The 11,963-nt window shown below is 45.9% G+C and overlaps 4 protein-coding genes across 4 annotated transcripts; 1 reads left to right on the forward strand and 3 right to left on the reverse strand.

Annotated features, from left to right (window-relative positions):
- Window positions 1-2,996: 2,996 nt before the first annotated feature.
- Window positions 2,997-4,429, reverse strand: LOC9645760. Its single transcript, XM_024666511.1, has 8 exons — window positions 4,187-4,429; window positions 4,044-4,131; window positions 3,788-3,973; window positions 3,624-3,713; window positions 3,502-3,567; window positions 3,352-3,443; window positions 3,250-3,297; window positions 2,997-3,189 (listed from the first exon to the last, which is right to left on the reverse strand). Exons 2-8 carry the CDS (start codon window positions 4,122-4,124, stop codon window positions 3,033-3,035), a joined length of 720 nt encoding a protein of 239 aa, XP_024522279.1. The 5' UTR covers window positions 4,125-4,131; window positions 4,187-4,429; the 3' UTR covers window positions 2,997-3,032.
- A 182-nt stretch (window positions 4,430-4,611) lies between these two features.
- On the forward strand, window positions 4,612-6,245 carry LOC9645787 (adenylyl-sulfate kinase 3). Its single transcript, XM_002992764.2, has 7 exons — window positions 4,612-5,100; window positions 5,160-5,300; window positions 5,387-5,536; window positions 5,603-5,721; window positions 5,773-5,857; window positions 5,916-5,962; window positions 6,019-6,245. The coding sequence occupies exons 1-7, from the start codon at window positions 4,842-4,844 to the stop codon at window positions 6,169-6,171; spliced, it is 954 nt and encodes a 317-aa protein (XP_002992810.2). The 5' UTR covers window positions 4,612-4,841; the 3' UTR covers window positions 6,172-6,245.
- Window positions 6,177-7,327, reverse strand: LOC9645761 (glutathione-independent glyoxalase HSP31). Its single transcript, XM_002992791.2, has 7 exons — window positions 7,208-7,327; window positions 7,063-7,154; window positions 6,943-7,002; window positions 6,806-6,886; window positions 6,596-6,759; window positions 6,417-6,533; window positions 6,177-6,355 (listed from the first exon to the last, which is right to left on the reverse strand). Exons 1-7 carry the CDS (start codon window positions 7,282-7,284, stop codon window positions 6,242-6,244), a joined length of 705 nt encoding a protein of 234 aa, XP_002992837.1. The 5' UTR covers window positions 7,285-7,327; the 3' UTR covers window positions 6,177-6,241.
- On the reverse strand, window positions 7,319-9,476 carry LOC9645788 (probable tubulin polyglutamylase TTLL9). Its single transcript, XM_024666501.1, has 11 exons — window positions 9,200-9,476; window positions 9,041-9,115; window positions 8,909-8,990; window positions 8,789-8,859; window positions 8,581-8,742; window positions 8,402-8,521; window positions 8,250-8,357; window positions 8,044-8,192; window positions 7,795-7,993; window positions 7,617-7,745; window positions 7,319-7,568 (listed from the first exon to the last, which is right to left on the reverse strand). Exons 5-11 carry the CDS (start codon window positions 8,701-8,703, stop codon window positions 7,410-7,412), a joined length of 987 nt encoding a protein of 328 aa, XP_024522269.1. The 5' UTR covers window positions 8,704-8,742; window positions 8,789-8,859; window positions 8,909-8,990; window positions 9,041-9,115; window positions 9,200-9,476; the 3' UTR covers window positions 7,319-7,409.
- Window positions 9,477-11,963: the final 2,487 nt, after the last annotated feature.

Below are 11,963 nucleotides of genomic sequence, written 5' to 3' on the forward strand. Positions count from 1 at the left end.
TGTATAGTAGGGATAGTGATAGTGGGTAAGTCGGGCATGGCCGACCAACCTAAGGCATAGTCTAGCTCCTACTTGCGTGTCTGTCCTTGTTCTGCGTCCGGCTTGGGTCTAAGCCCAAGTTCCATTCCATGCTAGCTGGTGGAGTACCTATATCCTCACGTTAGGCCATCGGTATGCTGAAATAGCGCCAGACTCCATTTGGCTCCGTTTTGCATGCTGGTCTTGGCATTGGGATGTTGGTTGCTCTAGGACTATTCCAAGTCGCTCCAGACTCCTGTCCCTTCGCTCCTTGGGCTGTATGCTTGGGAGTTGCTCTGTGGTTCGGTTCTGTCACTCCTTGGCTCCATGCTTGGGAGTTTAGCATTGTTCTTTCTTTCAATGGCCCAAGGCCTTGAACCGAGGGTTCCACACCACGTTCATTTGGACACGTGGCATGTGACACGTGGCATCTGTCACATGGCACAAAGAGGGTTTAGGTTCCGCTTCGTGGTGTTATCCTATGGTAAATCACCATAGGATAGAGGGTAAAAACCACGTGCGCTACACAAACATCGAAATGTTGAGCAAAGGTAATTACACCTTCCACCATGTATGGAAGAATTCCTTAGGTAACTAAACCATGTTTCGCAACAAAGTTTGCCGAAACAAAGTTGTTATCGCTCCCACTATCCAGTAAAATCCGTACCAGATTGCCACCGAATATGCCCAAAGTTGATTCACAAGTATCCTTGAGTAGTTGAGTTGACAAGCAATGATCGAAAGTCTCTTCCTCCAACTGGAATGGTCATTCTCGTCATTCTCACGTTGCAAACTGCCATTCTTCTTATCTTGTTGCTTGTTCTTCATATAAGCTCCTAAGTTTGGATTTCCCGGGAGGTCACCCAGCCCAGTACTATTCAAACCCAAGGACGCTTAACTCCAACTATCCGAAGACCCTTAACCAATTGGAAAAGGGGGTGCACTCTTATTTATGGGCCTTTTCCTTCTATATTTGAACCCCATAGACCGTTTCTCAAGTCATTCCCTTTGGTTGCTTACAATCCACCACACTTCCCTGCAAGTTCACGCCCTCGTGAACGAAAGCTAAGAGCCGCAGCTCTCCTGAGAGCCCCGCTCTCTTGACACCCTACCCCTCGGGTCGAGCAACAATTCCCTTAGCCAACCAACAGAGTCGGACCCGAGACCTCTCTGATACCAAATGTAAGCTCCTAAGTTTGGACTTCCCGGGAGGTCACCCAACCCAGTACTATTCAAACCCAAGGACGCTTAACTCCAACTATCCCAAGACCCTTAACCAATTGGAAAAGGGGGTGCACTCTTATTTATGGGCCCTTTCCCTCTATATTTAAACCCCATAGACCGTTTCTCAAGTCGTTTCTTTTGGTTGCTTATACTTCAATTGTGGACAATTAACCTTGTAGTGTCCAAATTTGCTGCAATGATGACAACCCTATCTATAATTCTTTATAAAGAACTTCTTCTTCTTGGACCCCTTTGCATCTAAAGTAGTCACCACTAACTTCAACTTCTGATGCTTGTTCTCATCCTTGTGTCCACAGTGATCATCACAACAATTCTCAACAAAAGGACTTCACAAATGCTTGTGAGACTTGTGCTTATTATTGTCAAGTTGACGAACCGCATCAAAGAGCTCCTCCAAACTCTTTGTAAGCTGAGAATGACGCAAGTGTTGTTGCATACTCTCACTATGAATGCCATCAATGAAGTAAAACTTGTTCTAATCTGGATCCTTTGTTGAAACACGACTAATCAAGTGAGTAAACTTCTCAATATAGTCCCTGAGCGTTATTTTCCCTTGTTGGAAATGTCAAAGTTTAGTACAAGCATTCTTCATATCGTAATGAGGGGGCAAAACGTAAACGGAAAGTAACCTCAAACTCATTCATGGTAGACACTGATGGTTTCTTATCCGCAACACGAGACTCCTCAAGCCAATTCCACCATCGAAAACCCACATCACACAAAACCATTGGAATAGCCACTAAAGCCTTTGCATCTAGAGTTCCTCTAGCAGCCAACAACTTCTTCACATTAACTAGCCAAGTGAGACACTCATCCACACCACTATCACCAGAAAAGGTTGGAATCTTGAATTAATCTACCAAAGAAGACTTATTTGGAGTGTTACCACGTTTAGCCTCAAGTGCTTCAACATGCCTACGCATGGTATCCATCATGCCATGCATTTTGTCTTGCATCTTTTGTTGATTTCAATTAAGGGTTTGCAACTCATGAACCACATCTTGAATAGTCCAAATCTCCGTAACTCTATTGGCACCATCATTAACACCACCATTGACAATAAAATTCCAATGTTCAACTTGGTTGGCCATCACAACCAACTCTTCTAATACCAATGTTATGATCTAGTGCAAAAAAAACAAAGTTCTAACTACCTTAGATTATGTTATATCTTTTAAGGTTCCTCACCACCCAACCACCCCCAAGCTACCTCATAAACTCCATTGTGCTGCCGCTCCCTTTGACCGACGTTGACCACGTGGTCAAAGCTGGCACCTAACAGCCAGGCCTGTAGCCAAGCGCAAGTTTCTGTTCAAGCACGGTGTGCCTAAGCACATTGAAGCGCAGCAGGATCCCCACACCACTGCCAAGCTGAGACAGCCACTGGAATCGGTCATGCCCAAGGAACGAACCTTTGCTTGAGAAAGATGGGGAGTGTTTGGTGATGCTTCTTCTTGTCCTGGTGCCTGGCAGCACAAAACGAATTAAAGTTTTAAGCACAAGTCTACAAGAAACACACGCTAGATAAACTCCTCCCTCGCCCTCCTTGCCTGGGCAATCTCTCGACATTCCACAAGCGAACTTTGTCGCACCCCGAGATAATTCCTGTTCCGATGGTAGTTCAACACTCACATGAAAGCATTGAGAGTGAAAGAATGATGTCAGTTCGTTAGTATTTCAAAACGTGAAGGACTCTGAAGATAGCCAGTATCGATCAAGCTCAAGACATAAGATTTAGGAACACTAACCTTTGCTTGATAAAGATCGAATCAATACAAGGAGAATGTTTTGGTGATGCTTCTTGTCCTGGTGGCTGGCCTCGCAGCAGCTCGGCAGCAGCACAGCCTGCAAAACTGCTCCTTGGCCACCCCCAGCACCGAGCAAACTCCAAACGAGACAAAATGTAGCACAATGAGGCCAGAGTACCTTGGCAAATAAGCAAATTTTGCCTTTGTCAGTGTCAACTGGACACAAGATAACGATTACCATATTGGTGCAGAAGCAGTGGTGATGTCCAAGAAGGGGTATGGCCACCTGAAGTTGCAAAAATTTAGCTCTAAATTCCATCACAACTCTTTTCGATCTTACCAGCTTACGCCTGTAGCATGCATTATCCACAAGAAGAGGGTGTAAGCAACACTCCACAGGGTGAAGTAGGCGCACCGAAACCATGGAAAAGGCTGCACGGACGACACAGTCACGACCACCATTTATAATTTCATATATACTAGAACTCACCATGGTGTTCACCATGAACTCTGTCAGAATAAACAAGGCGTTGATTCCATGAACGTTGATGTTGAGCTGCGGGATGTAAGTAAAGCAACGTGTTTTATTTCCGAGTCGATCAAGAAACTTACGAAGTTGTTTCGAAATCCGGATGGTATGACGAGTGGAACAAGAACGAGCCAAAACATCGCATCCGTGAGCAGCACGGCTGGAGCTGAGATCTAGCCAGAATAAAAGAAAGAAAGAAAAGGCAAGTGATTATAGCTTGCAAACTTGCTGACACGAAACAAAATACCTGAAACAAGATTTGCAGCAAGTAGCCCAGGCATCCAGCATTGGTTTCTTCCGGTGCTGTCGAAGCACCAGGTGATGAAACACCAGCTTCCTCCGGCGATCCCTTGAGAAGCGAGACACTCTGGGCGGTGTCTGTCTCTCGGCCACGATTGCAAAACATTCCTTTCGCACTCACCAGCGACGCAAGCTACAAAACAGTCCAGGCTCACGAAAGTAAAAAGAAAAAATCGTCTTTTTGGTAAGAGCGGAAAAGTTACCGCGAAATAGACGACAGTGAGAGTGAAAGTCCACCTGCAAGGGACACAGAAATTGATGCCTTGAGTGGAGGCTTCACACATTTTCTACCTACAAACCGAGAGTTAATTAGTGCTGAGACTTATAGAAAGGAAACAAAGCTTACTGTGTGTAGAAGCGATAGGAGAAAACCCCGTGGAAGCAAAGATCATAGACGAGAATCGGGAGAAAGTAGACGAATCCCAGAGCCCGGAACGCCAGCAGCCATCCAGGATGCAGCGCTCCAGCGCAGGCCGCCCACAAATCCCCGTCCGCCACAAAATCCACACTCCCCACGCCCACAGTCACCTCCCTCCGGGCAGCATTCCAAGCGCATCGCGTCCCAAAGCGCTCGTACTTCCAGATCAATGCGATGGATCCACAAACCACCAATGCGATCTCCACAGTGCACAGAATCGCCGGCCATCGCTCCCCCACCAAGCTCCCAAACGCCATAGCCACCGCCTCTTCCCCCTCTCTCTCTAGTTCTTTGCCCTAGGACCAGTCTGTTGAATGGCCCGCCACGTGGTGCCTCGCCATTGGCTTCCGGCCGGGGTCTCTGTGTGGGCAGTCGGTCTCTTTTGTGAGAGCGTTTGCTCGTCCTCTTCTTCCCCTCTCTTTCTTTCCCCCTCACATTTTTCTTGTGGAGCTCCGAGATTTGTGCCAGATCTACGCAGCTCATTGTCTTGTGGCCGTGAATCTCGATCCGGCTTTTAGGGTTCTAGCAATGCAGAGATCTCCCCGGAATTGATAGCCTAGCGCATTGGATTCGCGACAAAGGAATGTCGCTTCGTGCTCCCAAGGGCGTGGGGCTTGCATGGCAGCCTGAGAATCCAGCGCTCCTCGGCCGGGCTGGCAGCGTCGCGTCAGCGAAGGCGTCATCAAGCTCCAAGAGTAGAGGAGCTCTTTTTCGTGTCAAGGGGGGCGTTGCGCGTCACAGCATGGATTTCCCACACAAGAACAGGGAAATGGATTCGTGCTCCTCTCAAGATCGCGAAGATGTTTCTTCCAAGCGATCGACCACGAGTCCGTGCCTTCCTGGTAAGTTTGACGCATAGGTAGCTCGCAGGGCTTGATTTTTTCTTGCTCTTTCGATCCAGGGATCATCTATCCTCCAACCACGACTGTGGGAAAATCGACCAACATCTTCTGGCAGGAATGCATGGTGAAGAAACAAGATCGAGAGGCGATGCTGCGCCAGAAAGGATGCGTCGTGTGGATCACTGGCCTCAGTGCTTCAGGTGCTGTTTTTAAGGTGAAAGCTTTGGCTCTAGCGATTCTTTTGACGTGATGTTCTTGCTTCTTTCCTTCCTTCCTTGGCTGGCAGGGAAGAGCACTCTAGCTTGCGCGCTGGATCACGCACTGCTCAGCCGGGGGAAGCTCAGCTACGTTCTCGACGGAGACAATCTCCGCCATGGTCTCAACAACAACTTGGGATTCAGTGCCGAGGATCGAGCTGAAAACATTCGACGTGTTGGTACTCATCTCGATCGACACTTTTTCCAAAAGAGAAAGTTTGTTTAATGTTTGCTTGCTTTTCTAGGTGAAGTTGCCAAGCTTTTCGCCGATGCCGGACTGATTTGCATTGCGAGCTTTATATCACCGTATAGAAAAGATCGCGATTCCTGCCGTCAGCTACTTCCCGCGGGAGACTTCATTGAGGTGAACTGTCTCTTTTTCTTTTGGACAAGATATTGAAGACTGCCAGCACAGGTCTATCTCAAAGTTCCTCTCAGTGTTTGCGAGAAGAGAGATCCCAAAGGCCTTTACAAGCTGGCTCGTGCTGGAAAGATCAAAGGTTTCTCTTTCTTTTTTTTGGGGGGGCTTGCACAGTGCTTTAAGTTGGTTTGTTTCAGGATTCACCGGCATTGATGATCCATACGAGGAGCCTCATAACTGCGAGGTACTTACTGCTGAGACTCTTTTCTGGTTTCACGAGTAAAGCATAAGCCAATGCAGATCGTAATGGAGATAGACGACGGTGCTGTTCCCACGCCTTCGGAGATGGCCGACACCGTCATCTCGTTTCTCGAGCAAGAAGGTTACTTGCCTGCCAAGCAAAACAGTAACAATGGCTCCGGTGTACATACCAACATTGACTGTGAAGGCTAGAGAAGTTTGCTTGGAAACACGGTAAACTGTTATTCCTTTCACTCTTACTAATCCATCCGTTTCCTTTTTTCTAGTAAGAAAGCCTGCAGTTTTGGAAAGCTTCCACGACGAGCTGGGCCGTCTTGAGAGAGCTCTGTGGATTCTGACCCGTGATCAGTCTCCCATCAGCCACGGCGTAAGGTGTCTGGAACCAAAAATCCCGTGAGTTTTCTAAACAACGAGCTCTCCAACTTGGACAAACCCACCCAGTCTGAGCCAGATTCGTAGCGTCCTCCCAGCTTCTTGAGCTTGTCCTCGAGGAGGTATGGAACTTTATCAGTCTTTCCAACCGCGGCTTCCTCCGAGTTGCTGAAACCAGTCACCTGTGACAAGAAGAAAGCGTTACAAAGCGTGATCCAAAGATTTGGAATGGAAGAAACGCTACCTTCTTTCCCTTGACGATGGGATCGCCGTCTGGAGTGAGCGGGCCACAAAGGCCGACTGGACCGTGGCACACAGCAGCGACGATCTTGCCATCGGCCCAAAACTTTTCAACCAGCGCTATGAGCTCCGCGTTCTCGGCAAAGTCGAAGCACACTCCATGTCCTCCTGCGAGAGAAAAAGTGAGACCACACTAAACAATCGAAGAGCTTGCCTGGCAGGAAGATCGCATCGTACGTGTCGGCAGCATCTTTGATCGCGATCGACTTCTCCAGTTTGTCTTTCAAGCCATGCTCTGATAGAAAACCAAGTAGAACCTTACACTCATTTTTGGAAAGAAGTAGAGAGTACCGTTTTGATGAAAGCGCTTGACATGATCAGTGGTGTAGTTCTCCGCAAGACTGTTTGGATCTGGAGAGAGGTCATAAAAAAGACTAGTTGCAAAGATCCAGAAAGATCATCAGCACAAACCCAATGGAATGGCGCCTCCTTTGATGCTTGCAACATCACACTTGGCGCCTTGTTCGATGAACTCGTAGTACGGTGCCGCCAGTTCCTCGGCCCTGCGACACCGCTCAATCCACAAACCTTTTGGATTCCATCACAATGGACTTACCAAAGCCCGGTCTTCTCGTCCACCGCCTTAAAGCGATCGCACGAGGTGCACACAAACAAGACGCGCTTCTCCGCCATAGCCAAAAGCAAGAAATCTCTGTGCGTCTAGAGAGAAAAAAACTGGACGAACCCTTTCTATGTATTCCACGTGTTAGAACAGATATGGAATATAAAAGAGCTTCTTTTCTTTGATCGTAGACTTTCTAGTCGTGCGTAGCGGCGGCAGCGTGACGAGCTGCTCGAGCCAAGGGACCAAACAGCTTCTTTAGCTGCTGAACTCGATCGTTGTGACAGCCAAGGATTGCGGGAGAAGGCTTGGCATCCGCAGCTCCTTGATCGATCAGCAAATCAAAGCCTCCAACCTGTGAAGACATCAAACTAGATCTTCACTGAACAAGAGAAAAGCTTACTCTTTTCGGAGAGCTTTGCGCTGGTAGACGTCGCTCCATGTCCACAATGGAAAGCAAGTCGTCCAGCATTCCAAACTTGAGGTCGTAGTCGGATGGAGTATCAGCAGCCAGGCTCGGAGATGCATTTACCTGCACTTAAAACCTGTGAGAGAAATGAGAAAGCTTGTATGGTACGTACTTCGAGCAACCACGGCTTGAGAGACTCGTCCACGAGAATGTCGTATCCATAGAGCTCGAAGCAGTGCTTGTCCTGGATGATTACGTTTTGCACCGCTATAAGTGACCGGATGATTATCATCTGGATGTTGTGGAAGAGCTCGTTCACGGCCTTCTCTCCATGCTTGGTGATCATGTGTATCTTCAAACTCTGTAGTGGCCTGGTGAAAGAAATTTGTTTAATGCAAAAACATGTGAATGGATCACTCACCATTTTGTTCCATTCTTTGAATCGTAAGTTGGGGCCGTCTTCTGTATAGCAAAATTCGTGAGATGGACGTAGTTGTTCAAGATATCTTCTTTCTTCATGCTGAAACGCGTGTTTGTGAATCTCGCAAAACCTGATCTGTATAGGTAGGCCTGGAAAGATCGAGTAAAATGACCTTCAAGACGTAGAAATGGCATAACAGGGAGTACCTTCAGTGGTGTATATGCCATGACCAAAACGTAGATCCGAAGATCAAATTTTTTGCCGCCGACCAGGTAAGGATTGTTGATGTATCGTTGAACAATGTAGCTTTCCACCTGGCCATAGCGTTCATTTCTCAGGAAATCACGAGAGCACTCACCTGTGGATTATCAACTTTCCATCGATGATCCTTCTTCCATTCACTGATCTGCCCGAGCTTGTGGAACAAAAAGATACCTCTTCCTTGTGCTTTTCCAACGGGTTTCATTATCCAGACTCCCTGCAAGGGAATTTCTATAAGAAAATGTAAAGAAAGAGTAAAACTGGATCTTAGCATACCGCATTTCGCTTGAACTGCTCCACAAAGAGGCCATATTCTGCGGGCAAGGCGTAAGTGGGTGGAAAAAAATCGTACTTTGCAGCTTCCGCGGATCGACTGTCTTTCTCAAGTGTTTTCTTCATGCGCTTCAAGTTCTTGATGAGCAAATCTTTCCGTGTCAGCTGTAGGGAGCATTCTCAGGTATTACACCACCTCACAAGGACATACCTTTTTAGTGCATGGATTACAAGAATGCCTGGGAAATGTACCTCGTAGTAGTTTCTAAAGTGATTGATCCTCTGCAAAGAAAAATTAGCCCATGGCTGATGCAACAAGAGCGTCGTGTACCTGGTGGTCTGCGAGATGGATATGGTCGAAAAACTCGTGCAACCAGCTCACATCGGACCAGAAAAAATCCCAATCTAGCTCACTGCATCGCCACACTCGAGAATAAAGCAAAGAAACAATAGCTCCAAGTACCTGTCCGTCTCGCTCCACTGCCGGGCCTTCAAAACTTCGTAGATAACTGTCTTCCAGGAGCAGCGAAACCGGATGCTGGAAAATTCACAGAAAAAATGATTCCAGCAAATGTACAAGAAAGAAGCCAGCAAATGTACAAGAAAGAAGCAAGCATATTACTTGGGGTTGGGCTTTCCAAGAATTCTCTGAGCCATCCAGCTGAGCAGCGGCACAAGCAGCGATGGACGAGAAAGCAACGAGCCCTAATCCACGCAACGAGTCTCGGACACCTGAAACGGACGCCGTTGACAGTTTAGAACATTCCTGTCGGTTACAGTTAAGGAACGCTCCCGTTGAATATCCCCGAAACCCTAGCTCCTCCTCTACCTAGAAATCGCTCTCTCCGAAAAGAATGCGCCATGGATCGAGCACGGAATGCTCCCCCAAAGATCTAGGAATCGAGAATGCCCTAAACTATAAACCCTAAAAAAAGAAGGCGGGCTGTTTAAATCCAAATTCAAATTTCAAATTCCAATCCAATGTGAATCATCCTTCTATATTTAAAAGAGCAAGGGTGACATATTCAATCGAGATTCTTTTCGAGTTTAATGGTGGAGATGAAGACACATGGCAAAAAAACAGTTGAGGTTGAAACTTTTTTTTTTTTAGGGTAAACCAGTTTTTTTCAATGCATTTTTCCAGGAGAGCTTACTGCACACCATCAGGTTCGCTGCATGATTGCATTGGTCCTTACGCGCGGCTGCACACCATGAGGTTCGCTGCATGATTGCATTGGTCCTTACGTTATATACCTTGTGCTCATATGCCGTCAAAGAGACCTCTGACTTTCCACAGCACTTGTGGAATCGTGAACAGACCATCTGATCACAATAGTGTGCTGTCCAAAGGCTGCCAGGCGCTCAAGATTTCCACCCAGATCGACTTGAAAAGCATTCTACCATTCAGTCGGAGCACCTGTATAATACACTTGTAAGTCTGTGAAAGCAGTTTACTGGATCTCTGAAAGACAGTTCTTTCTTTTCCCTCTGAGTTGAGAATGCTCTTTTTTTGCAGTGTATCTATGTGTCTCAGAGCGTATTGGCAGGATTGGAGTAAAGGTTAAGCTCATCGACTCGGAATTTCCTTTGTTTAAAGGTAAGGTTTTCAATGCAATGCTTTTTCTTTTATTCTTCTTTTTTTTGCTAGAAGGTCTGTCCACCGATCTTTGTTTTTCAGGAGTGGATCTTTGATACCCTAGCAAATGGAGAGAAGCACGACTAAATTTCAGACATTTATCTTGCAACCAGACAACCAGTTATGTGCAGGGTTGCAGGTTGCAGGGTCCCCAATGGGCGTAAGTCATTTTCATTTCCATCTTGCTGCATCTTCTGTTGTTTCTCCAGCTCTACAAACATGGAGTTATAATCTGTGACAAATGCTATGCTGTTCATTGAAGCATGGGAGCTTCTGTATCAAAGGTAAATGTAAATAATCTCTCTTCCCAATTTTATGTCCCTTTTCAACAGTTTATGTCCATAAATTCCAACGACTGGACAGACAAAGGGGTTGAGCTTATGCTGTTTATTGGTGGCAATGCAGCTGCAAATGCTGCATACGAGGCCTTTGTTCCTAAATCTTGGCAAAAGACCCATGCCAGAATCATCCAATCAAGAGCAATTAGAATTTGTAAGGTTCAGGAGATGCAAAACTGTTTTCTATATTTATTTTTCAACCATCAATGTTTTCTCAGAAGCAAGTATGAAAGACAAAAATTCGTAAAGCCATGCATTTGGCTTCCTCTTGTCAAGAGTCGACATTCTTTCAAGGCAAGAAGATTCTTCTGTTCAATGCTTCAATTCTAGAGGTAACCTTACAGTGAGGGACTTCATGATTGGTGACCCTTATGTTGTTCTCACCCTATGAAACCAGGTATGTGTCGTTCCTATTAATACAGCTCAAGCAAGTTGAGGAAGATTTGCGAAGCACAAAGGCAAAACATAAAGACTTTCAGAAGCAAGTTGTAAGAATCTCATGAGAACTGAGTTTTACAAACATACACGTTTTATCAGCCTTTTACTAAACCGGCCATAGTCTATTGTTTAGCAAGATTGGCCAAAGTTAATGTTATAAGCCTCATTATAATAAGAATAAAGCAGTGTCTACCTACTACCTTCTAAATCTCCTCAAAATATGTGCATACTTGCACACATCTTGGATAGGAGAAATCCCAACACATTGCAATGCAGTCCTGGCATGCTGCAAATTTGGAGAGCCAAGTGCTGAATTTCCTACAAAATAAAGAGTAGGATCTTGAAAGGCTTCTTGAATGTTCTTTCCTTGCTGCTCTACGGTTATCTAGCATGTTAGGTGAAAGTCTGTAAGAATTCACCAGCAATCGTCCAGTCTTGAGCATGTTGCTACCAACTCTAAAGCCATGTACAGTTGACCAGCTTCTAGCTTTGTATGAGCACTAGGTCATGGTGCAGGGATTTATCTGGGGAATCAACTCCTTCGATAATGGGGTGTGAACTCGGCAATGTAAACTTGGCTTTTCATCATCTGAAACTAATTGAAAATCCAATCTTTTCAGGTGCTTGCATCCCGAGTTTGCATACAGATGAATGCTTCACAAACAAACGAAAGCCCATAGAATGATCTAATCATAGTTCACAATGCTGCTCAACCGTTATTTAAAGGTGAGAGAACTTGGACAGAGCATGACTTCATAACTTTTTGATAATGAGTGAGCTCTTGAGCTTTGCAGGTACATCACGGCTAAAGAACACAAGCAATCTGTGCTGCAGCACAACCCAACTTGCTGAATAATATCTTATTGCCAAATGTAACGAAGGAAAATGATTTAAGAAACAGATTCGGAAGAAGAGATGTTGGACTATCCTGTAGAATTTTTAAACTCAGTAACACCATCTGGAATGCCTCCACA

Source organism: Selaginella moellendorffii, unplaced genomic scaffold (assembly GCF_000143415.4).
Source record: "Selaginella moellendorffii unplaced genomic scaffold, v1.0 SELMOscaffold_142, whole genome shotgun sequence".
In the NCBI taxonomy this organism is placed as follows: domain Eukaryota; kingdom Viridiplantae; phylum Streptophyta; class Lycopodiopsida; order Selaginellales; family Selaginellaceae; genus Selaginella; species Selaginella moellendorffii.

What these genes read in the sequence shown, in the direction of transcription:
- LOC9645788 (XM_024666501.1), bottom strand. Translation starts at nt 8,703, where the DNA reads ATGAAGAAAACACTTGAGAAAGACAGTCGATCCGCGGAAGCTGCAAAG. An exon ending in GGAAAGTTGATAATCCACAG is followed by an intron (nt 8,358 to 8,401) that starts GTGAGTGCTCTC and finishes CGCTATGGCCAG; the next exon opens with GTGGAAAGCTACATTGTTCA. An exon ending in CGCAAAGCTCTCCGAAAAGA is followed by an intron (nt 7,569 to 7,616) that starts GTAAGCTTTTCT and finishes ATGTCTTCACAG; the next exon opens with GTTGGAGGCTTTGATTTGCT.
- LOC9645787 (XM_002992764.2), top strand. Translation starts at nt 4,842, where the DNA reads ATGTCGCTTCGTGCTCCCAAGGGCGTGGGGCTTGCATGGCAGCCTGAG. An exon ending in TGAAAACATTCGACGTGTTG is followed by an intron (nt 5,537 to 5,602) that starts GTACTCATCTCG and finishes TTGCTTTTCTAG; the next exon opens with GTGAAGTTGCCAAGCTTTTC. An exon ending in TCGTGCTGGAAAGATCAAAG is followed by an intron (nt 5,858 to 5,915) that starts GTTTCTCTTTCT and finishes GGTTTGTTTCAG; the next exon opens with GATTCACCGGCATTGATGAT.
- LOC9645760 (XM_024666511.1), bottom strand. Translation starts at nt 4,124, where the DNA reads ATGTGTGAAGCCTCCACTCAAGGCATCAATTTCTGTGTCCCTTGCAGG. An exon ending in TCACTGTCGTCTATTTCGCG is followed by an intron (nt 3,974 to 4,043) that starts GTAACTTTTCCG and finishes ACTGTTTTGTAG; the next exon opens with CTTGCGTCGCTGGTGAGTGC. An exon ending in TGCTGCAAATCTTGTTTCAG is followed by an intron (nt 3,714 to 3,787) that starts GTATTTTGTTTC and finishes TATTCTGGCTAG; the next exon opens with ATCTCAGCTCCAGCCGTGCT.
- LOC9645761 (XM_002992791.2), bottom strand. Translation starts at nt 7,284, where the DNA reads ATGGCGGAGAAGCGCGTCTTGTTTGTGTGCACCTCGTGCGATCGCTTT. An exon ending in GACGAGAAGACCGGGCTTTG is followed by an intron (nt 7,155 to 7,207) that starts GTAAGTCCATTG and finishes GCGGTGTCGCAG; the next exon opens with GGCCGAGGAACTGGCGGCAC. An exon ending in CCATCGTCAAGGGAAAGAAG is followed by an intron (nt 6,534 to 6,595) that starts GTAGCGTTTCTT and finishes TTCTTGTCACAG; the next exon opens with GTGACTGGTTTCAGCAACTC.